The sequence below is a fragment of the Arctopsyche grandis genome, chromosome 3, assembly GCF_051622035.1.
Source record: "Arctopsyche grandis isolate Sample6627 chromosome 3, ASM5162203v2, whole genome shotgun sequence".
Lineage (NCBI taxonomy): Eukaryota > Metazoa > Arthropoda > Insecta > Trichoptera > Hydropsychidae > Arctopsyche > Arctopsyche grandis.
In genome coordinates, this window is record NC_135357.1 from 24,611,199 (window position 1) to 24,638,710 (window position 27,512).

The 27,512-nt window shown below is 33.1% G+C and overlaps 1 protein-coding gene across 1 annotated transcript; it reads left to right on the forward strand.

Moving 5' to 3' along the window:
* Nucleotides 1–4,099: 4,099 nt before the first annotated feature.
* On the forward strand, nucleotides 4,100–18,603 carry LOC143923232 (uncharacterized). The gene is made up of 3 exons (XM_077446807.1): nucleotides 4,100–4,675; nucleotides 14,189–14,371; nucleotides 18,356–18,603. The coding sequence occupies exons 1-3, from the start codon at nucleotides 4,604–4,606 to the stop codon at nucleotides 18,500–18,502; spliced, it is 402 nt and encodes a 133-aa protein (XP_077302933.1). The 5' UTR covers nucleotides 4,100–4,603; the 3' UTR covers nucleotides 18,503–18,603.
* Nucleotides 18,604–27,512: the final 8,909 nt, after the last annotated feature.

Genomic DNA, 27,512 nt, shown 5'->3' on the forward strand with positions numbered 1-27,512 from the left:
CGTTGAAAACTGACAGTTGAAATCCAGCTTTACCGTTACACTTGGATATCGCAGAGTAGATAATCCTGTGCAATTATATGTATGTATACTTCAGAGACAAAAATAGAGGCGAAGGTTTTGCATATTGTAATTGCTCATACCAAAATTGAAATTAACGCAGGTACCCAATTTCGAAAACACGTGTGTATATTTTGCATGAGAGGGATATTTGTGGGGTGTATCGCTTTAGGAAAACGTTCAACTACTAAAGGCGGCGGTCGGTTACCAATCCAAAACGATCAAAGCAACTTAAGGGTGCCATTAAATGAAGCTATTATGTGAGAAAACGATATTTCACGTTATTAACGTCTATAAACGACATGTATATGTATATCTACATCAATATTCGGCGATTTTCACCTCGCACGATGTTCAATTTTCACATTATATATTTATAGTTATCCATGTACTTATTATTATGACAGAAATTTTCGACTTTTTTATTGCAGCTCACTTAAAAATACATTACCAGTGACTATGAAAGTTTGCTCCCAATTTTTGTATGTTGGCTTTCGCTTGAAAATGAATTCGGGTGTGATTTTCACGAGCAATCGAACGATCTAGATGTTCTATTATCGTTTGGTTTTTGGAGAACCAAAAGAAAAATTTTCAGTAACGATGGTTGTGCATTAACGCGCAAGAGAACTAACGACTTCATTATCCGCAGGGAAATATCGTAATTCGCAGCTGAATCTTTGTATTATGCAAACGAGATATGAAACGAACGACGTTGCACGTTAAAAGCGCTACGTCTTGTAACTCGAACACGTCTACAAACGACAAAAATTATCGAAGGAAATTCAAGCGAAAATAACCTTAACGTTATTGAGTTTTTTCTTCACACTAATATGTAGATGTACAGTGGTGATACATTTTTTCTTGGAACGCAAGCTTTTCATAACCATCAATTATTGTTTGTTATATTATATTTATACGGTTTATGCGTGTATTTTTTATTTATTTTAAAGTAATTTTATTAATTTATAAATGCTTTTCCTCCCGTATTCTGCGCGCGCACATTAATACGGGAGGAAAAGCCTGTTCCTCTTGTTCCTGTTGTATCCTGCTCGCGCAAATTAAGTGAGTATGTACCGTTTACCATGCACCATTTTTTTTGATCTTTAGACTTAAGATCTTTCGATTTTCGATCTTTGCCTTCCGATATTTGCGTTTTCTGTCGTTTAACATTCTGTCTCGTCACGGAGACCGGAATGAAGTGATATGCCGCGTCTCTTTCCACGGTATACGATTCCAAGGGGAGAAGGTAAAAGTCAAAATTCTAGACAGGGCGGAGACCGCTAGGTCGGAAGGGAGGCTCGGTCGACCCGCTAATTCCTGTGATTGGCTACTTTTTGCGCTGCCAATTGTATTGTCGTGCCCTGAATTAACTCGACTTTTACCTGATGAAATACTCCGACATATGTATACTGCCTAGTTCACATATAATTTCGGACGGTTGGGCAGCGTACGGAAATATTCCACATGTTGCGAATGGAATATACACGCATTCGTTTGTGGTTCAATACAAATGCATCTATGTAAATATGAATCAAAACGGGCACGCGTTGTGCCAAATTGACGCTTCATCTTTCTTTTCACACGCATCCACATATTTTCCACATTTTGCGTATGTACATATTTCACTATCATTTGGATCCACGAAATTATCCTGGTGAACCACTTTTATCGGAATTCGCGTGCCCGTTTTGATTCATATTTAGATGCATTTGCATTGAACCACAATGGAATGTGTGTATATTCCATTCGCAGCATGTGGAATATTTCCGTACGCTGCCCAACCGTCCGAAATTATATGTGAACCAGGCAGTATATGTCTATATAATGTCTATATAAGTCGCGATGTATGTGAGTATGTGGGCAGTGCCGGCCTTACACCCAATGGCGCTCTCGGGCAATTTTTTTCTAAACACCCTTAAAAAAAAGTTTGCCTTTGGCGCTCTAATCTAAAATTTTGTATGGATTTTGGCGCTTTAATTTTAAATTTAAAAGCGCCTTTGACGCATCGAGCGGCGCCCTCGGATGCCGCCCGACCCAGCCTCCCCCTAAAACCGGCACTGTTTGTGGGTATGTGCCAGACCGTGGACACACTGCCAATCAGAGTCAAATGGTCGAGAAGACGCGGGGTAGTGGGGGGGGGGGGGAGGGGTCGAGCGTCATGTGAAGTCAGGCACATTCATTTTGACGCGTGCGCCTATAAATTATGTACCTTACACTTTATTTACTTTATTTTAATTCGTGTATCAATTCTTTTCCGAATTCCCCCTTTGAAATCAACGGGCTCAACACTAGTTATTATATAAGATAATCGATCAAAGATCAGTGTCTGAATATTTTGGTTGATTACACTCAGCAACAAAAAAAAAATCAAAAAAACGAAAAGGAGACTCAATATTTATTAAATTTCACCCATTGAATTCGAATATGACAATGATTTTTGTTGATTTCTTTTCGTTTATGAGATATGTATGAGTGTTTAAAAAAATACGCAATTTTACAAATTTCTGGCTTTTGCAGTCTTTTACTCAAAATCTAGTATTGCTGTGCCAAAAGTGAGTATTGGAATTAATAGTCACATGCTTTTTTTTATTGCTTTAAAACACTTATTATTATGTATCTAGCGAATGTTATGTCATATTTGAATTAAGTGGGTCAAACTTAGTAAAGATTGATCAGTCTCCGTTATGGTTAGTGAAAAATGCGTTTTTTTGTTGCTCAGTGTAATTTCATTCAATTGATTCGAATGTTATTCGACAATTATTAAAACTTAATTAATTTAATGCTTATATTGTAATATTAAGTGTGTTCTACTTGTGTTTATGAATGAATAAAACGTATATAATAACCTTTTACAATAATTATGGATATTGCGATCTTGTATGACTAACGGTCCATATGTTTCCTTTTTCAATTCGTAATGTACGCAATACTTTACTGTGAATAAATAATTGTAAATCGACCTCTTGAATTTACAATCGCATTTATTATAAATTGTCGTCTGCCCACTCGTTGAATTGTTGAAATAGTGTAAATAATTTATCGTTTGAGAATATTGAACATTTAAAGTGTATAACATCCGATACCCGATGAAAAATAACAGGTTAAATTTTTAATCTATTTTAGTTTACCTTCCGAGATCATTAATTGTGAATTAAATTATATATATATTTATATTCGCAGAAAATGCTCAAGTTTATTTGTTTTGGCAACTTGTTCTTGATTACATATATAGTTCTAAACGGTTCGAAATGATTTACAAGTACTCCGGACACACTTTGAATTATTGATGTTTATTTTTTTGAAATCTTCTTGTTTGAAGTATGTATGTACATATGTTATTTTAACAGACTTAAAAAACACCATTAAAATATCTATGTATTTGAAGATGAAAATGCGTATCAACGAAGAGATTCAGAAGTCTACTTCAGTTTCATAAGTACATGTTTTTGATGTGTGTCGATACTTCAAACTATAACTCCGATTTTAGGTTCGCCCAAGGGCAGATTCAATCTGGAACGAAAGACGCACAAGTCCACTCGCTTCACTATCGCGTGCTCCTATCTGAACTACTTATTCTCTATCTATTCCGCATCATTTGATTTAGTTGTACCTTGAGTGGTTCCATCATCGTTCCACTTCGACACTTTCACTCCTCCAATGTGTCATGATATGATAAATAATAGCCCTTTCTTGGAAATACCTTCCGTTTTGGCATCATATCTCTAACCCGATAAAGTTTGATGCGTTTACAACGCACATAGCCCATTTATAGCCCGTATGACGGTTTTCTTTATTCGCATTCTTCTAAAAACAGTCGATCTTTTCTGGAAAGTCTTGTCTACCTCTGGAGCCGCTTGATGTTTACTGTTATGTGCTGGATTTGCTCGCCATCGGGTAATAAAGCGCTGTTTATTTTGCTTGCTTCCTGGAGCGTGCGAAAAAAGTCAATAAAGTCACTCTGCAGAAACTCACAAGGTGTGGGGCGTGAGTCCCTACCCCGATACTAAACTATATTTGCCTACCGTTTAGCCGACAAGATTTCAGTCTGAATCGGCTGTTGGAAGAGTGAACAGTATTTCAGCACGTCTAAAAAATGCCTAAAGCGATCGGTGCAGTGCTTGCTGAGCGACGTGTGGAGTTCTGGGTTACGTGCCATAGCCCAGAAGTTGAACGTGCTTCGGCACATTACCACGCATAAACACTTTCACATCGGCGTAGATGGTGCTAGAAATATTTACATATTCTAGAGTTTGGCGAATGATGGCTGTTAACAAGTGATCAATTAACACGTACAAGGGGCTCCAAAATAGTGGGCCACGTGCAAATTTTCCCGGGGCGTTTCCTGTTTACTGTACTCGCCGAAAAAGTGAACAGACAATAAATATGGCGAACTTGGAGAATTGGTGGGTAGACGGATGATTTTAATTCACTTTTTTACAAACTTATTGTGGAAGTGATCGTCGACCGAAAAGGGTGTGTAAATTGTGAACTGTCAATTCGAACGAAGAGGAAGTGTTTGAAAGAAGAATCAGTGTTTATTTGCACGATGAACATTAAGCTGAACAACGATGAAAATCAAACGAATGATCAGTTGGACCCAATGCCGTATTCGTCAGCGGTAATCAATTTTAAATTTAATTGTAATATATTTTTTTTACATAGTAGACTTACGATTTTGTATATTTTTTAATAGAATTTAGTGAAATATCTACTGTTTAAAGTAGATTTTAATTCGTTATGATGACTAACATTTTTTTTGTGGTATCTCACGGGATCAAACCGAAAATTTTAGCGAGATAACGTATGTAAGGTAGATATTGTGAAACATTTTTTCACCTACAGCTACACAACCATAGGTAAACAAAACAAATATCTTGGCAACTGGGAAATCAACAGTCATGAACATAGTCTGAAACTACGAGTAATTATTGAATTTTTATTTAGATACAACTCGTCATGTTTACATAGAATATATTTGGAATGCCATTTAACGGTCAATACCTGTTCAAAAACATTTAAAAAATGAAGTAAATCGTATCTATGTAAAATAAAAGTAATGTTGAAAATAGTATTTATAACAATTGATAACTACATGCATACATATTGTGCAGGTGAGTACGAACTTCATTAGATTTATTAATGTTATATATAAATGTATATATAGAATTTTTTCGATGTAATTTGGTATTTTAGCCCCTAACATAAGGATTCTCAAAGTCGAAACCAATTTCAATGAATATTTAAGGCCAAAAATACAAGGGTGAGAAATTTCGTCTAAATCATTAGGCTAACTTCGAAAATTAAATTGACAAATACCCAAGTATACATATGTATTTATGTATGTATACTCAAATACTTACCAAAATATATATGTATATACAGGGCTGACGAGAGGGGAGGGGGGGGGGGGGAGCCGAGGTAAAAAATCGCATCGAAAAATTCGCATCGAAGGAAGCCGACCAACCGACATAGTGCCTGAAATGACATGCGCAAAGCCCACACTATGCCGCGTCTCTTTCCACCATACACGATTCCAAGGGGACAAAGAGAGACGGAGCATGTTAACGGACAGCACTTTACACACACGCATTAGGCGATTATTATATACGATAAAATAATGTATTTATTTAATGATAAATGTTTATTATTTTTTGATCCACGCATTCTGTGTATGTGAAATTGTACCTGTTATATTATGTTTTCTTATTAAATTATTTTAAAAGATAACAACCTACATACATATGTATAGGTATTTTTCTAATAGTTCTGATAGATTTTTCGCACATTAAAAATATGTCTAATATGTATATATTTATTAGTTTGAGTAGGGCTTGAAATTATTTTTCCCAGGGCCCGGGATTCCTTTTGGCGGCCCTGTGTATACATATATTAGGGATGCCATAGTAGCTTTAAATTATTTATTCGTAGTTTTAAGAAGTTCAATATATTATCGAAATTTTAAGAGAATCGTTATCTGGAACATCAAACAGAACTAAATGTGCTGTAGATTGAAAATAAAAAAATAAGTTCGTATAAAAAGTATTCGAATATGTATTCGGATTTGGGATCCATAGACTATATTTATTTATTTTATTTTACATATATACCAGGAAGGCCTTACAGGTAAATCCCAATGCGCCTTCCTGGCCAATTACAAATACAAATGCAGCATTTTTTTATTATAAGTCGTTGAATTGCGAGACACTGAAAAAACTCGCAAATTAACGAGACATCTATGAATTGTACATAAATTTTTATTGTACATCCATCAAATTTCAAATAGTGGTGACATAGTAGGTAGGAAGGATTTTTAGCCAATTTTTTTTTCCGGGAACCGTTTCAACAATGAAATCAGAGAAAATTGGCAAACTCTGATAGGAAACGATCAACCTGGAGTCACAAATCCAGGTCTGACCAACAGCATACTCTGAAAAATTCATTTTCATTCAGGGATAGAACCCGGCACCTTCTTGACGGTAAGCAGAAGCTTAACGTCCGAGCTATGCTGCTATATGTATGTATATACCCAATAATAGCTCGTTCTATAGTATAGGATTAATTATTATGATGCATATGATACATTCATGTAACAGGAAACACGTGCATATCCATAGAGCATACGCGGACGAGAGGAATAAGTGATTTAATATCTCTTTACAGACGTGTCTAGTCTCGTTTCTCGCCCAGGAACGATATAAATTTCTCTGTCACGGCGTCATTTCCCAGCTCTCGGGTATCCCGGAGAGAATGTATCTAGAGTCTAGATATTGCATAAAGGAGCTGATTTGAATTTTATGTAAGTGTAGACGACAATGTGCGAAAAGCTTACTATCTGGAATATTTCATAATTTAAATTTTAATATGGGTAATTAAAAGATGGTTTAGTATTACGATCGCTATAAATCAGCCAGTAAAAGCAGCGTGGGGAAAACTTACGACACAATACCTACCGGAACAGTTTTGAATCGCCCTTTTGACCCTTTTTGTGACCCTTTGAATTCCGGCGTCTGTCGACACACCGAAATTATCGACCAACTTCTGTTAAATGCGACGATTTGAATGCGTGTCGGAAAATTCGCAGAAATTTGTCCTCTAATTACGCATCGACTAGGAAATTCCCCGTACATGGAATAACTTAGTTTTGATTAAATATTTACATTGTACGTATTTGATGAATTTGAATTATTAGCTTGTGGAGAAAATTAGATGAATTCAATTCAAATTACATATATTTGATTAATACTATTATACAATAATAATATATATATAAAAATAGACGTGATGTAAATATGTATATTTGTATGTATATAAATTGTATATTTGTATATATGTATATATATGTATATATATATATATATATATATATATATATATATATATATATATATATATATATATATATATATATATATATATATATATATGTATATATATATATATATATATATATATATATATATATATATATATATATATATATATATATATATATATATATATATATATATATATATATATATATATATATATATATATATATATATATATATATATATATATATATGTATATATACATAACTATATATATTTCGTTTCGATTTCGATTCCCATTTCGATTTTAATTTCGGCCGGGTACTTCGGTATACGGTAGCTTCGATTACTGTTTCAGTTTCGAATTCCGATTACTGTCTCAGTTCCGGATCCCGATTAATGTTTCAGTTCAGGATCCCGATTCCTTTTTCAGTTCTGGATCCTGATTCCTTTTTCTTTTCCGGTTTTGGATTCCTTTTTGTTTCGGATACGGACTCCATTTTCAGTTCCGGATACCGATTCCTGTTTCAATTCCGATTCTCGATTTCTGTTTTAGTTCCGATTCCGATTAATTATTACTGTACGTATTTTAACTTTATTTTAAATCATGTATCAATTTGTTTCCGAAACCACCCGTTGAAATTTCAACGGGCACAACACTAGTTGTTTTGAAGAAATGAAACAAAATTGTCACACATTCAAACGTACATATAGTATTGCGGAAATTAAATTCTATTTGAAATCAAAATCCTTTGTAGCGTTATTTTCAAATGTGAGGATTTAGCGTTAAATCTTTCCAGTGTGCTTATCGCGTTTTTGCGAGACCACTCATTTTCAGTCGAATAGGTCCAATTCAGAACGTGAAATCTCGACACCGCAAGCAGAAAAACAGATGAAAAGAAATAAAACAGAAAAAGAGAGGATGTCGATGAAAAGATATTGTAAATCGAAAAATTCGAAAGCTCCACGAGGAAGCTGCGTATTTGAAAATCTACTGTTTTTCAACTCAAACTGATGCTATGCATTTTAAATTCAATCGCATATCTACTTATATAAATATATCGTGATAAATATTTCTTTGAGTTTCATTTGAAATTTTTATTTGAGAATTTTTTCCTTAAAAGATTTTCCGATCAAGATAAAGTTGCATAATGGCAGAAGTTCAAACATTCCGTACCCATTTATCATACTTTATTAGAATGAAAGTTATTCAAATTTTTCCTCTTACCTATTATGCATATACTACATATATATATATATATATATATATATATATATATATATATATATATATATATATATATATATATATATATATATATATATATATATATATATATATTACATACCTACATTTTATGTGTACATACATACATATATGTACATATGTATTATATTAAATTGAAATACTACATATGTACATATGTTCGTTTGGGGAAAAGTCGATTATACGACCAACGTGTTTATGTATGTATATACATACATATGTATGTAGTAGTTTGATATATGTACCTATACATATACTACCTATGTATATTAACAATATTAATAAATTAAGATTTATGAATGGTGGTAAATAGATTGGAATAAATCAAAGAGAATATAATTAATAAATAAAATGATAATTGTACTCTTCACAGTTATTTAAATATCTTTTAGACTCCAAAGTCTTGCTTTTAATTTTCTACTATTATTATTCCTGTTGACATTTCAACTGGCGTTTTTGGAACGGAATTGACTATATGTTTTGACCTTAACAATATATACATAATTACATAACAGATATAATAGTGGTAGTAAATACTAAACAATTTATAATAGACTAGCTGAACCCGGGATGCGATGCAATGCCACAATAACGCATGCAATTTCAATTCCCATTCCCGTTTCTCGATGTGTTTCGATAAGTGAATGTTTCAGTTTCAAATTAATACTTAATAATCAAATTAAATTACAGTTCTGATAATTTGTCGGAAAAATGTAGGAGTTCTGATAAATGTCGGAATATCCCATGATGACCTGACAGACATTAACAGCTTTTCTGTGCTTAATAATAAACACGATCTTAAATCATTTTGGCCGTTATTACTAGAGATAGGACCGGAAGCGTGTTTTTTCCAGGAAACAGGGCATTTTGGATCTATTTTCCAGGAAATAGGGCAAACTACAAAGCTAGAGAGCATAAAAAAGGTTCATCATAAAAATGAACAAAGCACGGTGAACAATTAACAATGAACGGCACGCTTCCGGTCCTACCTCTAGTTATTACCATCTACAAGTATCCATGTATAAAATCTACCCGCTTATATCGGTCGATTGAAGAATACAATACAACTTGAACGGGAATACATCCCTTTTCGGTCTTATTTTAAGTCTTAAGACGAAGTAAATTTGCAACGCAATCCAAGCAGGAGATTATCCCAGTTTGGGATCGGCATTAATATGGGATTTTGTTGAAGTTCAAGGTTACAATTTCCTCTATCCGTGTTGCGTCCTAAACTACATAGTCATTTCGAAAATACACGCACGTATTCGATTCGGTTTTCCGATTTACGTTCAATATTATATCCGTTGAACCACGATCCTTCGGGCAAGATAAAAATGTATACATATTCGAAATTACAACGATACAAGTCGAAAAATCCGAACATGTTATTGACGTGTACATTCATTGGACGTTGTACATATGTACATACGTATATGTTGACTGTTTGAATTGAAAGTATCCACAAGTAGCAGGATCGGTCATCGCATCAGAATATACGGGAAAAGCTTTTACTCTTGACCGTACTCTAAATTCTATGAGGTATTCAAAAGTCGACATTATGACCGAGAGAATATATTATGTATTAGCCTGTCCGTAATTTTCGGGACAGGATATCGACGGTTCGGAAGCATTAACTCGTTTTCAATTTCGTAAATGCTAGATTTCAAATACGAGTATATTACCAAGGACGACATATGTATGTATGTACATATGTATACAAATGGACAGAGATCGGTTGTCATGATTTCTCGGAAAAATATCATTAATTTTCCGCTCTTCAAGATTTGCTTCACTGCTCACTGCATATACACATAAATACTACATATAAATCACAAAATAGTTTTGAAAAAATATATATAACAATTTCTCACTTTAAGTATTCATCGTTAAAGTTTAAATACATACATACGTTATAGAAATGTTGTTGATAACTCTGTAAATTCTCCTACATAATTATAAATAGTTAAGGTAAATTTGCTAACTTTGATCGATTCGACCGCCGTTTGATTTGTAAACACTTGAAAAATTCTTCTTGAAATCTCGAACATCCATCAGATGGGCGAATAGTTTTGTAAATTCTTTTCGTTTCGTTTTAAATTGTGTAAATACTGCTTTGGAGGCGCTCGTTCCGATTTGAAATTTACAAGCAAATAAACACAGTGTAAGGGCGATGAAAAGGTTACTTTAAACAAAATAAATTCACTTCCGTTTCGTTTTATTTACTGGTGAAATTCAAAGTCAAGATAACAAGAATCAGAATCCAAAAACTTACACGCATACTTGTGTATTTATTTTTTCAATGTTGATTTTTACAATCCTTTCAATGTCGATGAAATAAATATCTATCGGTAGGTACATATATACATGAAGATATGAATATCAAGAAAATTTACATAGGTAAAGCTTGTTCTGATTAAGCGATGTAAGTAATAATGTATACAGACATTTACTTTGCGTTTGCTAATTTTAACTCTACTATGTAAATGTTGATTACATAGTAAATATGATTATCATCTGATCGCCAATTATCTGGTAGATTAAATTCAATTTACTATATGAACTCCAATCTGACAGCTCTACGTTTGGTTCAGACGATTATTATGTGTATGTATGTTACATTAATATGTATCTATTTTTAAAATTAAATAAATCCTGACCAATACATTGGCTAGTTATTATAAACATAAAATTGTATACGTTAAATTATTATGACGGTTATTCAAATCGAACTAAATTGATTAATTTGCAATAAAAACATAGATAAATTAAAAATGTTTTTATGTTACACAACAGTGTTTCAACATTTATTTAGTAAGTTTTATAATTTATTCCGATAGAAAATTATAAGGTTGAAATGATCTATGTATGTAGAATTTTTAAAAATGAACTGAATGTATTAAAATCGACCTAACACTATTAAACACATTTAGCTAATTTCATTAAAAATTTGCCGTCATGTTTCCAAATTATTGATTTTTACCATATATTTTTTTTATTCTTTGTACCTAGAATTTTGGCTTTAAAGAGATTTCTAATATTCCTGGTAAATTGGTGGAATTTAACGTAGTAAATACAATGTCATATCTTTATTTTCTTCTGTCATACTTTATTTAGTTCTAGGACGCCTTTGTTTTATCATTCGTTTATGAACTATTGATTGCAAAAAATTACTTTGTAAAATTTTGCGAAGCAGAGTAATTTTTCAGTAAAAGTCATTCAAACATTTGTTTGAGCAGAAGCGGTTCTTATTTTTAATAAAATTCGTTTCCAACAGTATGGAAAACTTCTTATAATATAATCGTCATGAAAATGCTTAGAAATTCGAAAATTCTCGAGTCGATGAAAGCTTTCAATTAAATTCAGGTGATTTCCCATACATGTTTGGCTTTCCGCCCCCCCCCCTCGTTTTGTCAAATTTTAATTGTCTAAACGCTTATAACTTTAACTTTTTCACACTATCTTATAAAATTTGCATTATACATAGGCTCTCATTATCTCCGATATATATTTTTACTTCACTAATAGATTATATAATGAATGATAAAATGTTTATATTATAATGCTGATATACATACATATTATATCAAATGCTAGATTGCGCCTACATACATATATTATCAAGAATTTCTGGCTTGATTTTGGACTGAGAGCGTCTATTCCGAACTGCGATATTTTACGAACATTTTTTTAATACTAGTTTAAACTTAAGCTTTAAGAACTTTGAAAGTTTCTGAAGTGTGTTCTTCGCCACTATTTCTCTCTATTTTTTTGATATTTTGTGTAGTCTTTTTTTCATTTTCTTTTGCTCCATGTCTTAGAGGTTTTATGGATTTTCATATCAAATGTTAACAGCGGATTCCTGGTGAGATCCATTTGAAGATGATAACTGTTTTATTCGTTTCCATTTTTTTGAAGTATTATTTAAAATTTGTGGTCAAAACCATATGAAAATCAATTGATTTATAAACACACGTTGTAATGAACAAAACTTCATTATTATTATCTCAAATATATTTATGGTAATTAAATGAAATTCGGAATTGCGAGTACATCATAGACAAAAACAATGATAAGACAAGACACCACATAACGAGGGCTGACACGTGTCACCCATATTTATTTTTTATTTTTTTTATTTTACATATATACCAGGAAGGCCTTACAGGAAAATCCCAATGCGCCTTCCTGGCCAATTACAAATACAAATGCAGCATTTTTTTATTACAAGTCGTTGAATTGCAAGACACTGAAAAAACTCGCAAATTAACGAGACATCTATGAATTGTACATAAATTTTTATTGTACATCCATCAAATTTCAAATAGTGGTGACATAGTAGGTAGGAAGGATTTTCAGCCAATTTTTTTTCCGGGAACCGTTTCAACAATGAAATCAGAGAAAATTGGCAAACTTTGATAGTAAACGATCAACCTGGAGTCACAAATCCAGGTCTGACCAACAGCATACTCTGAAATTCATTTTCATTCAGGGATAGAACCCGGCACCTTCTTGACGGTAAGCAGAAGCTTAACGTCCGAGCTATGCTGCTGGCTATATACATATATGTAACTGACTTAGTCTATTATCAAAATAAGCACTAATGGTTTACCACGGAACGTCGTTACAATACACTGAAAGTAACTCTTCACATTTTTATAATCAGCATCATATTATATTAATTTAAAACAAAGTGACGCGACATAATTGCTAAACCCTTTTTTGTTAATACCTTAACTTTCATAATTATGGGCACATATGTACCTACATATGCATTATATGTATATAATATCGCTATTCTGTGTGTCTGTGTAAGATAACGCTCGCCGTACTATAATAGTCGTTTAGATACGACATACATATGTATGTATGTTCGTCACAGGTTAAACACTGCGAACAAAACGTACGAATATAATAACGAAAGAAAAAAAAGTCTCCGAGCATTTAGCGCCATCTATGGAAAATTAATTTTTATCTGTTGGTGTTTTATATCTTCTATATACATTGCGATTGCGATGGAACTTTCAGGATTTGTTGTATGCATGTCCGAAAAAATTACTGTGAAAAAAAACGGGATAAAATCTCTTCATAATAATATTCGTAATTACGATTTTATCGACGTCAAAGTATGAAGCGCCAGTGTGTAGTTAAGGAAATGTGTACGTTGGTAAGTAACTATAAATACATTACGTATAACTCATACTAACCTTACATTACGTACCACTCAACAATCCGACATATCTATATAAACCAATGTTTGTCTGTCTGTCACGTATGCGTTGCTATACTTTACTATAATTTTATTGGGCATGTCCACCGCGGCCGGAGGACACCCCCCCCCCCCCTCCCTTACTACCACGATTCCGGGCGTCTCAATTACTCGGCTGTGATTGGTTCCCCATAGTGTTTTACCTAAACATATTTAGCGACAGTCGGTTTATATATATTTTATTACATATTACGATTGTGAATTAGAGGTAAAAGAATGTTGTGTAGAAAAACTAATTGAACTATTAACAAATTTATTTAATGTGTTTTTTAATCGTTTTTTTACAGGAAGAAAGAAGACGAACCGGACGATATGTTGCTATAATTGTAGGGATATCATTAGTATGCCTCGCTATGTACCACGCATGGGTTAGAAAAGTACCAGTTTTGGCGAGTGTGTTAGTTCCATCGCTAATTTTGCTATTGTACGCAGCCTGGGTACTGTTCATAGCTTCGAGGGACAAAAGAAAGGTAAAGTTTTCTTCCTCTATTGCCCTTCGATATTCCCCAGACCTGTTTGTCGACATATGTACATATGTTTGTATCTACATAATACATGTACATATATGCTACCAAAATATTCTATATTTTCGAGATTATATTATTGGCGAAAAAAGGTTAGGTAATTCGCTTACATTGGCCCACTTAACCTTTTTTCCTTATTTTAGTAATGTAATATGTACATGTGTTAACAAGAATCTTTTTGATTCGATGTGGCTTTTTATTAAGGAATTGGTTTCCGATTTTTAAGAATATCGTTTTGGTTACTACCTACAAAAGGTCAAGGTGAAAAATATTAATTCATCACATTTTTTAGAATCTCGAGGAGAAATTTATTTTTGGTGGATAAGAGGCGACTCTTATAAAAATCTTCAAAAATTCAAAGCTTCAGCTTTTTTCATCTTTCAACAAAGAATATTCGAATTTTTAATGCAAGCCGAAAATAAATATCGGGACCGAGATGGATTCGCTCACTGTGTTTGAACGTAAAACTACGTAAGCTCAGGGTTTTTTCCGAAAATAAAAATACAATGTCTTTGCTTTTGTGCACATCATTGGAATTGAAAATCGTTTGTTGTATCACAATCATTTCCAGGACAGGTACAAAAAAAAAGTCAAACTTTTTAACTTAAAATTAAAATTAAAATTAAAAACGCAACACCTCTAGGCAATATACATGGTACACAGTCCCGAAAATAACCCCCTGGAGTGTTTTCGGTGATATTTTTATCTTTGTATTGATCCTTGCTTGACAGTGATCGTAAGCGGTGAATTCTATATTTGAAGAAATGTAGGAGAAACATATTTGCACTTTACAAGTTTGGGGAACTACACCCAAACTACAACTACAACTACACCCAAATTCAGTTTGGGGAACACCCACTGTCACATCGTAGATTCAAGAACGTGACGTTTCGTACTATTCAGTGTGTTTTCGGTCGAATTCACGAAATCAACTGATTATTATTGCTATATACATTATACATTGCTCATATGCAAGATGTAATCTCGAATTTGCAGCGATTTTTTTCGTATTGAGGCTACAGCTAATGCACACATATGTAACCCTCGAATAGACGTATTAAGGTCCGTTTATATTATCCAGCACTGCACGTCAACAGCTCGACACAAGACAGCACGGAAAAGACTACTTCTAGTTATACTACATATATACTATATAGCACCGACCGTTTCCGACACGTTCATATTTATTTTGGACGAGTGCGAGGTAAAATTGGCTTACATATACATATGTACATATGTACATCTCAGTGTGCGAAGGTACAGCACAATATTGTTTGCGCCGTGTCGCCATTATCATGTCAGTCATGTGTGAATATTTTTATAGTTGTCAAAGAAAACCGGATCTGTTTGATACGTTTCGGTGACATGTATGTACTGCTGTATAGTCTGAATAGATCGTGTTTGTTATTGCTGCTACGTACATATTACGGAACGTATGGATGTATTGAAGAATAATTGTCGGGTTAAGCTGAACTGGTTTTAACGAACCTTTATACTTTATACATATGTACATATGCACATGTATATGTAGTATTACGTAAAAATAAAACGAAATTGGAATTCGACGAATCTGCGAATTTTCTCTCGAGTGCTTCACAATCAGCACTAAATCAGAGACTTAATATCGATTTTTAGCGATTTAACTACCGACCCGATTGAATTTTATTAGTGATTTTGCCCTCGTGCGCATATTTATTCGCAAAAGCAAGCCGGGCGTTACGACGCCCGGTGTACATCGAACGGCAATTAAAATGTTTAGCACCCCTGTAAACAGCGACATCACAAGATGCCGACGGTGATTGATGATCGCGCTACAATAAACGCGTGCGATCGATAAAACGGCGATTATCGAGAACTATAATATAACTCGAATTAACATACGAACGTACGAATGACACGTGTTAACCGATTCAATGCCTTGGTCTACGTGACTATGTATGTAGATGTATGTACATATGTATGTATGTACCCACTACACACCTGCGTACATTCACATTAATCACCATTTATATATGTACGTATTTATTTATTTTTTACAATTTCGCCATAGTGACATTACAGATAACTATGGCTAATTTATTACAATTAACGAGACATCTAAATACATAATTATTACAACATACACATGTAAATCGAAACAATACCTGACATCTATGGTCAGATTTTACAAACATCATAAATAAGTTGTATAAAATTTTTCATGTAACAATACGAATTTTCACATTCGATAGACAACCACAGAGATATCTATGGTGAGAAATATGGCGAAATCTGAGATATAAAAATAGCTCTAGATTTGAAACAGAAAATTGGGAAGGAAAAGCCAATTTTACAGGAACCGTTTCAATGAAAATCAGAAAAATTGGCAAATTCTGATAAGAAACGATCTACCTCGACAAACCAAGGTCTGGCTAACAACGAGACTTTTACTGGGAATCGAACCCGTGATATCAAGCACGAAAAAATTTAATACTCACAACTAGACCACGCTGCTGGTTAATGTAAGTGCATACATACATATAAATAAATATACATACATATGTACAATATATAATATAATTATTGATTGTGATTTATCGTAATTTCTACATATTATAAAGAGTAGGCTTGATTGGGCCTGAATTATTTTAATACAGATCGAATTTTGCCAATTCATTTCACAGTTTTATTTATTCGATGTATGTACCCATGGTTCGGATGGGTTGACCTCGAAAAATGAACCGGATAATGGAAATTTAAATATTGTTTTACTATTATAAATATATATATATATATATATATATATATATATATATATATATATATATATATATATATATATATATATATATATATATATATATGTATATATATATATATATATATTTCGACTTACACATGTATAACTTATTAATAACTTTCCTTTCTACATATCTACACATACAGTGACGTAGCTAGGAATTTGTGATGAGTCTTACCAATATATTTTAAATAATATAAGTGAATGACTCGAGTCATTTCTATTACTTTCGAAATATTAAAGTTGGACAATGTTAAATAATATTGAATCTACTTATATAAATTTTGACCCTCTGTCAATTTGGGCCCTCCAGCTTTGCATGACTTTACTATGTGGTAACTATGCCACTTTACATATGTCATATTCTTAATGCTTTCTGGTAACATGTATGTATTTCTTTAGAGAGACTAAAACATCTCAAAGAAGTATACGTATTAAAAACATTTATTACATCGTATTATCTACATACATACATAGGTATATCAATACATAAACACACACACACACACACACACACACACATATATATATATATATATATATATATATATATATATATATATATATATATATATATATTTCTAAAAATCGATTCAAATTAATTTAATAAAAAAACAAATTAATATACAAATTTTTTGAAATTTTGACTTTTGAACCAAAGATACAAACTTACATACAAAGTCTCTTTCGAAATTATATATTAGATTATTTATATAAAGAATTGAAAATACGATTTTATATTTCGCAGCTTTCATATCTCATATATTTAACAAGAGTATGTACATACATATGTACTATAAAAACATAAAAATACATACATATTATGCCATGATGCAAATTTTTTCCGCTTATCTGAATTTTCAGCAGATATGCACGCCGCATTATATGTATATGTATTGTATGCAGTCGTTTATATTCGAAGAACGTTTTCCTGGGAAATTCTGAAAAATCGTTACAAATATATAAACCTGAATTGCAAGCCGGGTCGTTATCGTGATTTATACGCATTATCTGTATAACAAGGTTATAAATAATGCGAATAAATTTTGCAAACGCACCTACCAATGTACCTATGTACGTACAGGAAATTGTTTGCCGCCACTGCGCTTTATATACGACGTGTTGTTAATTTTATTGTTTTGTTTGCGCAGGAAATGAACGCAGAGATGGATGCGGATATGGACGCGGAGGCTGCGCCCCCTGGGGTACAAGAGGCGCCCCCGGAGCTGCCGCCCCCTCCGTGCCCACAGGGACCAACCACGTCGAAAGGCTTCAGAAGATGTTATTCAATAGCGTAACCATACTGTTTTATAAGGAAATATGATACCGAAGCTGTAATATAATGCATAGAATATTTTTACACTATTTTGTACGTAATAATAAATATACAAAAATCAATATTTTGTGTGTTTAATTCAAAAGCTATACAACGGGTGAATTTCTATCCTTGGAATTTGCATACCTCCTGCAATACATTTTGAAATTCTCCAATCCTTAAGATATGTAATATTACACAGTTTCAATGCTTTTGACACGAAATTACCAAGATGTCTGATCTCTACATAATTTACTCGTAATTTATTCATTTCACATGTCATATAAAAACAAAACAAAATTGGGAAGATTAAATTTCACAACCGTCTCATAGTAAAACAGCATAGGCTAATATTTATGTTTCGCATAATATCAATACTTTGTTTTGAATATTTGATATCTTACTATAGTGACTGTATCGAATATCTCAAATAATTTTTACGTAACATTTTTTCATAGGGAAGTGAAATTGCTATACCTGTGTACAAAAATATCATATTATAATTTAGATAATAATTTAATCAAACGTATGAAAATCAATTTGTTGTGAAATATAATATTTTATATTATTATATTATATGGGCATTCAAAATATAGTATACATATATCTATATTTTATGCATATAAAACAATATTGGGAAATTTCAATAATAATTTTCACGTGAAATTTTTTAATTTACTTTCGATACACTTATACATAATGTTAAATTCAACATTAATTAAAATATTTTCTCATTGCTTATTCTGCTGACTTTCAAAGATCACAAATACTTTATCTATGTATTTGAGGAATATAAGAAGGTACAGACAGATTTAAAATACTACTCGTAATAACTATTATAGCGATACAAATTGAGCGCAAATGTATGGAAACTTGCACAAGACAAAAGTTCTACTCCCGGTTGTCGGATTTTGTTCAAATTTTTTTTTTAATACTTAAAATCACTATCAATATTATACACATTAAATATCAAGAAAATAAAAATAATTTAAAAGGTCAAAATAAAATAATGAAATATTGTTTTAAAAAAAATACTACTTTCGGTTTTTGAATTCTGACCAAAAGTTAGCAGTTCTAATTTATACATCATCATCATCATCATCATTTACAGCCATTCGCCATCCACTGCTGGATGAAGGCCTCTCCAACACGCTTCCACTCGTCTCTGTTTTGCGCAACACTCATCCATCTCATTCCGCACATTTTCCTAATTTCGTTCACCCATCTTCCTTGCGGTCTTCCTTTTACTCTTTTGCCTTCTCTCGGGTACCATTCAAGCACTTCTTTTGTCCACCTTTCGTCCATCCTCCTAGCTACGTGACCCGCCCATTGCCATTTCAATCTCTTCACTCTATCCACTATGTCCACTACCCTTGTCATATTTCTCACCCACGTGTTCCGCTTCCTGTCTTTCCTCGTTATGCCAAGCATACAGCGTTCCATACTTCTTTGAGTGCATTGGATTTTATTTTGCATCTTGGCGTTCAGTGTCCAAGTTTCACATCCATACGTCATCACTGGCAAAACGCATTGATCAAAGATCCTTTTCTTCAGGCAGAGTGGCATTTTTGATTTAAAAACAGCATTCATCCGTCCAAATGCACTCCACCCTAATTTCATACGTCTCTTTATCTCTTCATTTTTACTACCAGACATGTCAATTATTTGACCTAAATATAAATAATTATTTACTACTTCTACTGGTTTATCATCTAAGGGGATGCTATCAGGCATGCAATAACTATTGAACATTAGTTTAGTCTTATCTACGTTAATTTTTAATCCTACTTTTCTACTTTCCCTGTCCAGCTGTGTTAGTCTGATAAGTAGGTCAGCTGAATCACGAGCTACTAAAACTATATCGTCTGCGAACCGAAGGTGACTCAAAAAGCGACCATTGATGCTTACTCCGGCTGTATCCCAATCCAATTTCCTGAAAACTCCCTCAAGCACCGCATTGAATAACTTGGGCGAGATTGTATCTCCTTGTCTTACTCCTTTTCCTATGCTAAATCTATCTGTACCTGAAAAAATTTTAACCGAAGCTGTGGCATTCTTATATATTGCAGCTAACAGTCCCACATAGGGTTCCGGCACTCCCTGTGTTTTTAGAGCGTTAAGTACTGCATTATGACTAACTGTATCGAAGGCTTTCTCATAATCGACGAAACCTAGGCACAATGGCCGTTGATATTCGTTGGCGCGCTCGATTAGTTCGCCAACTACTTGGAGGTGGTCCATTGTGCTGAAATTTGCCCTAAACCCTGCCTGCTCTATAGGTTGGTTCTCGTCGAGGATATTTTTCAGCCTTTCTGTAATAACCTTCGTGAAGAGCTTGTAGACCGCTGAAAGTAGACTAATGGGTCGGTAGTTCTTGATATCGCTTTTGTCGCCTTTTTTGTGTATTAAAATGATAGTTGCGTTATTCCATCCTTCTGGTATAGCTTGGTTCTGGATGCATTTGCTGAAAAGCCTAGCTAAGATATTAATTAGGGGGGGGCCGCCACATTTTAGTAAGTCAATGGGAATATTATCTTCCCCTGGGGTTTTACCGTTCTTTGCAGTTTTTAGCGCGGCCTCTACTTCGCTAGGCAATACTGCAGGAACCCTTTGGCCGTGTGTCGATTCCAGAGCGGGGAATTGGCCGTTGTCGTTCTCGTATAGTTTTGCATAGAACGTGTAAACTCTGTCTATGATTTCTTCTCTATTCCTAATTATTACTCCGCTCTCTGATCTGATTGCGATCATTTGGTTTTTGCCTAAGAAAAGATCCTGTTTGCACTTTTTCAGGCTACGGTTATTCTTAATGGTATTTTCTATTAGCTTGCTGTTAAAATCCCTGACATCCCTGACTATTCTCTTTTTAATTTCCTTATTTACTAGATTGTATTCTTGCTTATTATTATCCCTATCTAAATTCCTTTTATGCTTAATTAGGTTTTTTGTTTCCGCTGAAATTTTGCTTAATTTAATCTGTTTCCTGAATCCACCTAATTTCTTACCTGTTGAGGTTAGAACCGAACTAATTACAGTGTTCAATTCCTCGATGTCTGCTTCTGGGTTTAATTTCCCGTATCGATTTCCAAGTTCGAGTTCGAATTCCTTTTTCCTAGACCTTAGTTGAGCGAAATCTGGAGAGTTACTGCATCCTTTTATTAATTTCCTTCGTTCGCAATTTATATTAATGGCCATCTTGGCACGGACTAATCTGTGATCGCTACCTATATCTACTTTACTTAAAACACTAACGTCTTTAACGGAGTGCAGGGCATTTGTTAGGATGAAATCGATCTCGTTTCTGTCTCCTTTAGGACTCTCCCAAGTCCACTTATTGTTGGTGTTTTTCCTGAAAAATGAATTAGTGATAAAGAGCCTGTTGTGTTCTGCGAATTCTATGAGGCGATCGCCTCTGTCGTTTCTTTGGCCGGTACCAAAATTGCCTACTGCTCTTTCTGTATTTGCCTTTTGTCCTATTTTTGCGTTAAAGTCGCCCATGATTATTTTAAAGTGGTGACGGCTATTATCGTATGCGTCCTGTATTTTTTCGTAGAAGTCTTCTATTTCCTCGTCTGGGTGGCTAGATGTGGGGGCGTACACTTGGAAGATTTGACAAGTGTACCTGCTCGAGATTCTTAATACTATATAGCATATACGTTCCGATATGTCGCTTATTTCTATAATATTTCTTTCTATTCTCTTATTGATAAGAAACCCTACTCCTCCTATTCTACCATTTGGTAGCCCTCTCCAGTAGAGACAGTTACCACTTTTTAGGATTATTTGGTTTTGCTGTTTTCGTCTTACTTCACTAAGTCCTACTATATCCCATTTGATATTTTCTAATTCATTCTCTAATGCAAGCACACTTCCTTCACTCGATAACGTTCTTACATTGTACGTGGCTAAATACAGGTTTCTATTAGCTAAGCTATCATCCATCGTCACTCTTACCTTGTTGGAGGTTTGGATATTATTTTTCTCGCATTTATCCAAGATGTGTTGAGAAAAAGGCGGTACCTGAGAGAGATTTCCATTCAAGGAGTGAGTTCTTACCGCCATAGACTCTTCTCTGTGGTCAGCTTTGACAGATAGTCATCCTAGGTATCACTTGGATCACTTATGAATTATTACATGCCATTTAACAGGGTTACTTTGTAAGTGAAAGTAGTTAGTTATGATAATAATAGATTAGCAATTGTTATACTACTTTTTTATAGATCTTTATCGTGAGAGGCCTCTTTGGAGACAACGGATTTATATATGTGAGTGCGGTTTGCAATTTAATATTTTAATAATAACTTTAGTAAAGAATATAAAATTACACGAATTACTTTAATATAATTTAAATATAAAAAAGAACTGATAGACAGTTGGGAAACACCGTTTCTGTTTGCTATTATTCTATTTAGTAAAGTTCGTTAAAGATTTTTGGCTGGAAGCAATTATGTGGAAGATTTATTGCTTCTGTGGGACCGACTGAAGGACCCTTTTTTTGTATTCAGGTAAGGAGATGTATCTCGTTCGTATATTTTTTTGCTCAGATTTGACACAAAAATTAGCACAAAGTTTTTCGAAATAACTGATATAAAACCGCTTTTTACGACCGATTTGCTGTTTATTTTTACACTTAAATTATACTAGGATGCAATTAGTAGAATAAGTGATTAGATGGTTAAGTTTTTAGATTAAATTTCGTGCAATAGCCGGGTTTAAGCGAGTAATAGCGGGAAGAACGCAGAAGCACAAAGAATACAAATATAAATTTTCAGCTTAATACGTTCAGGGGTGTGGACAGAGTCCAGGCGATAACATTTTTGACCTGTCTAGGAGGAAAAAATCCCACTTCCGGTGTATTAAATTTAGTGATTTTTTTTTATTTTCATCACATTGATATATAATACATGTTTAAGGGGTCGAAAAAAATAGTGGAAGAAAAATCGAACAAGAATAAGCTGCCACTTTCGGTTGAGGGATGCTTTCCAAATTGTATACATAATTTGGTATTACTCTTAAGCTTCTAGATATGAAATTTCAGTTCAATAAACTAAAAGGTTTTTGAGAAAAACATAAAAAACCTCGATTCTCTAGAGTAAAAGTACTTCTTTCGGTTCAGATAAAAATATTAAAAAAATATAAGGTTATAAAAATTATTATTTCTATTACATGTAAAAAAAATTTAATCCGATTCAGCTAGCAGTTTGGGAGATAATTGAATTCAAAAACTTAAAAAAAAAAGAGGATAACTATAAGGGGAGGTACCATTTCCGATCAACTTAATATTTAGAAAAAAAATCACTTCGGGTCGATAAGAATTTCAGTAACCGATACTAAGTTTCAGTTCGATTGGACTAACGGTGTTCAAAAATACACAGACACATACACATTTTTTCTAGATCATGAAAACGTGATCATTAATCGATTCTGAGTTCGAATCAGCCAAAATCTCGAGTTCGAATTTTCGCATGATCACAAAACTTCATCTATTGTTACTACGTACATAGATAAAGTAATAAATAGTAATATAATAACCTCATATTTAAAATTAAACTTATAGTCGAAACCGTCTTATTTTGAATTTAATTAAAGCTGAAATTGCCCAGTAAGTTTTTTTTCAAATAAAACCTTTGTTTCAGTTGTTTGGACAAAACAAATGAAAATTTGAATAAAAAAATCACATTTTTTTCGTTAGTGATGAGAAAATATTACATATTTAGTTTACAGTCTAACTTTTACCTGAAGCAGTGGTGGCGCACTTATAAGTAAGTACTACATTTTTTTTATTCATAATGATTGCGTAATATATGTATATTCCGGTTTTTATTGTTATTATATTACAAAATATGTTTTATGTACAAATACGAAAAAAATGTAAGTCTTTAATCATAACAATATAAAAGAGTATTTACTTGCTTGAACGTTTTCTTTGTTAAAATACATATCTTCCATATACATATATATGTAGTGTGTATATCAGTAGTGAATGTCCCAGTTGTAATATGTATATTCCATCTAACCTGGTACCAACTACCTTATATTTGAAGTGTATTTTCAGTTGTAATATATTTTGACTAGTTTGAATATATTCTGTCTAATCCACGTATGTTGATTCATATGGCGAATTATATTGTAGCTGGTCAAAATACATGAAACTGAAAACATACTTCAACTATAAGTTTGTACCAGGTTAAATGGAAAGGTAAAGTTTTCGTGAAAACGTCACTCGACTAGTAAATTGAGTTTGGAAAGTCACATTTTTGTTTTGAAAATATTCTTATAGTTATCGTAATACGATACTCATTACCATCATTCGTAATACCTACCAAATATAACGCATTATTGAATTCTTAAGCATTCGTAAAAACATTACAACTGTCAAAACTCAACTGTAAAAGATATTTTATTACGACTGGCACACATTTTTTTGATAAGTGTATTTGCGCTTATAGAGCTATAATTTACTAGTTGATTTGCATTCAAATGTGAATTACCTAAACTTACCGTTGAAATATACTAAAACTGACCAGAAGTTCAACTGGAACAATTTTTTTTTACGAAAATAATGAATTAATATATGTAATGTGTAGCCTGCTTTACTCAAGAATTCAGGTAGACATACACACTGTCGATGTGAGACAGAACATGGGACAAGAATATCAGCTTTGCACGAAAACATCAGATTTGGGCTCAGCATTCAAAGGTTTAAAGTAAAAATGTGAAGGTAGATCGCATACTATAGTAGATATGTGAATGTAGACCGCATACTAAAGTAGCACCATATATACTATATACGTATATACATAGTGTTAATTAATTATAATATACCAAATAAACGCGAGACGAAGTTTTTATTTTAAGTACAATATATAGGTATTATGTAGGTTAGTTATTTTGTTACTTAACGTAGTCGTAACTGTTATAGTTACCTAATGCCTTACATTGAACGCTTTTGGCGATGGCGCTAAATTTCCAAATATTCCTAAACGCAATATATGTATGTATGTATGTGTATATGAATAGGAAACCCAATTCCTCCCACGGATCAATTGGATAAATAGAAATATTTCGAATATATGAGTCATAAGAATGAAATATTTTTCGGTTACATACTTAGCTTTGAATGTATGGATTTTATGTATGGTTCAATTCAACTTTTGAAACGGATTTATTCTTCATTCGCGACATAATATCGCTTTGACATCAATGCGTGTACGTGAACCAATTTGGATGGAAAATTGAATTTTCATTTGAAATTTCAACTAAGATAGGTATTGTATGTACATATTTTATTTTATTTTTACATACGTATATACCAGGAAGACCTTACAGGTAAACCCCAAATGCGCCTTCCTGGCCAATTACAAATTTACAAATTAAAATTCAGCATTTTTTTTTATATAAATCACTGAATTACGAGACACTGTAAAACTCGTAAATCAATGAGACATCTATTAATTTGTACACAAACTTATTTATTGTACATTAATTAATAACAAATTATAGGTGACATATCGTATAGGAGGGATTTTTAGCCAATTTTTTTTTCCGGGAACCGTTTCAACAATGAAATCAGAGAAAATTGTCAAACTCTGATAGGAAACGATCAACCTGAAGTCACGAATCCAGGTCTTACCAGCAGCAGACTTCATTTTCATTCGAGGCTCGGACCCAGGGATCGAACCCGCCGCCTCTCAACGCTAAGCAGAAGCTTAACGACCGAGCTATGCTGCTGGTCTGTATATGTATGTATGTGTGACGCTGAAGCTTTTAATGGCAATGTCGAACATGAGGGTAAATTAATCAATCGACTAACACCGGTTTCCTATCCCTGGCTGTTTTTTCAATTCCTATTCGAATGTTAAATTTTAAATCATAATTCGTTTTTGAAAATTCGAGCTAGTCGTCAAACCAATTATAATAATAAAAAATGAATCTACGTAGTGTCCGCAATTAATATTCGATTTATTATTTAAATGTGATTTATCTCTTTGGACGAGCTAAGTCGAGACAGAATTACGTGATTTGCGTATCAGATCAAACTTTTGCTCCGACTGGTTGGCGATAACGAACTTTCGAGCTATTTATAAATATTTTACTTTAGGACGTTAATGTACTTGGTTCAAAATAAATATTGTATTTAAAAATATTCATACATATGTATATGGATATATGTAAATGAACAAGAAAATATCCATCATTCTTTTAGTCATCGACAGTGTATTTGAATGCGCCGAAATAAAAGCTAAGCAAATTTAAACTGTCAAGTCGTAGGAAATGGCTCGGAAGATTTGTTTTCGTATTCAAATGTATGTGCATAATTTCTTTTTGGCGCGACCCAGAGCGCAGATTGCTAACCCTTAAAATGCGGCTAACGCAACGATCTCTGCTTTTTTCAACTGGTAACCGAACGCGAACGTTTGCAAAAAAATACCAACCACATTTATATCAGCTTGGAAAATATTTAAATGAAAACGAGCAAATGAGGTAAATAAAATGGTTTAATGTATGTATGTACATATACATACGTATGTATGTATGTGGGTATATGAATATACTTTTAAAAAGGTCACATTACCGACGTATATGATTCTACGAATATTTCTTGAAACATAAAATGTATACTTACATACATTCAAATGGAGCATACGCGGAATTAAATTAAATAAAAAATACAACGTAACGATAAAAATTTCAGTTTTTTTTTATATTTTCATTTTAAATCATTATTGCAAAGCGTTGAAAATGATAACTTCGTGTGGATAAAGAACTCGTATCTTATAGATACAAATGTACATATAAGACATGTGAATATTCATGAAGCCATTCCGAAGGTATGTACATACATATGTACGTAGGTTGATAAACGCTCGTCGACTTCCTCTCCCTTTTAAACCGATTCATTTAACGTACATTTTAGGCATCCGTTCAGCAAAAAAAACCATGCATAGCATGTACATACATATCTACGGAGGCCTGAACATTTCAGATCAAACGAT

Excerpts from the sequence above, each read along its gene's own strand:
- LOC143923232 (XM_077446807.1), top strand. The coding sequence starts at position 4,604 with ATGAACATTAAGCTGAACAACGATGAAAATCAAACGAATGATCAGTTG. Across the intron at positions 4,676-14,188 it reads CAATGCCGTATTCGTCAGCG|GAAGAAAGAAGACGAACCGG; the intron begins GTAATCAATTTT and ends GTTTTTTTACAG. Across the intron at positions 14,372-18,355 it reads CTTCGAGGGACAAAAGAAAG|GAAATGAACGCAGAGATGGA; the intron begins GTAAAGTTTTCT and ends TTGTTTGCGCAG.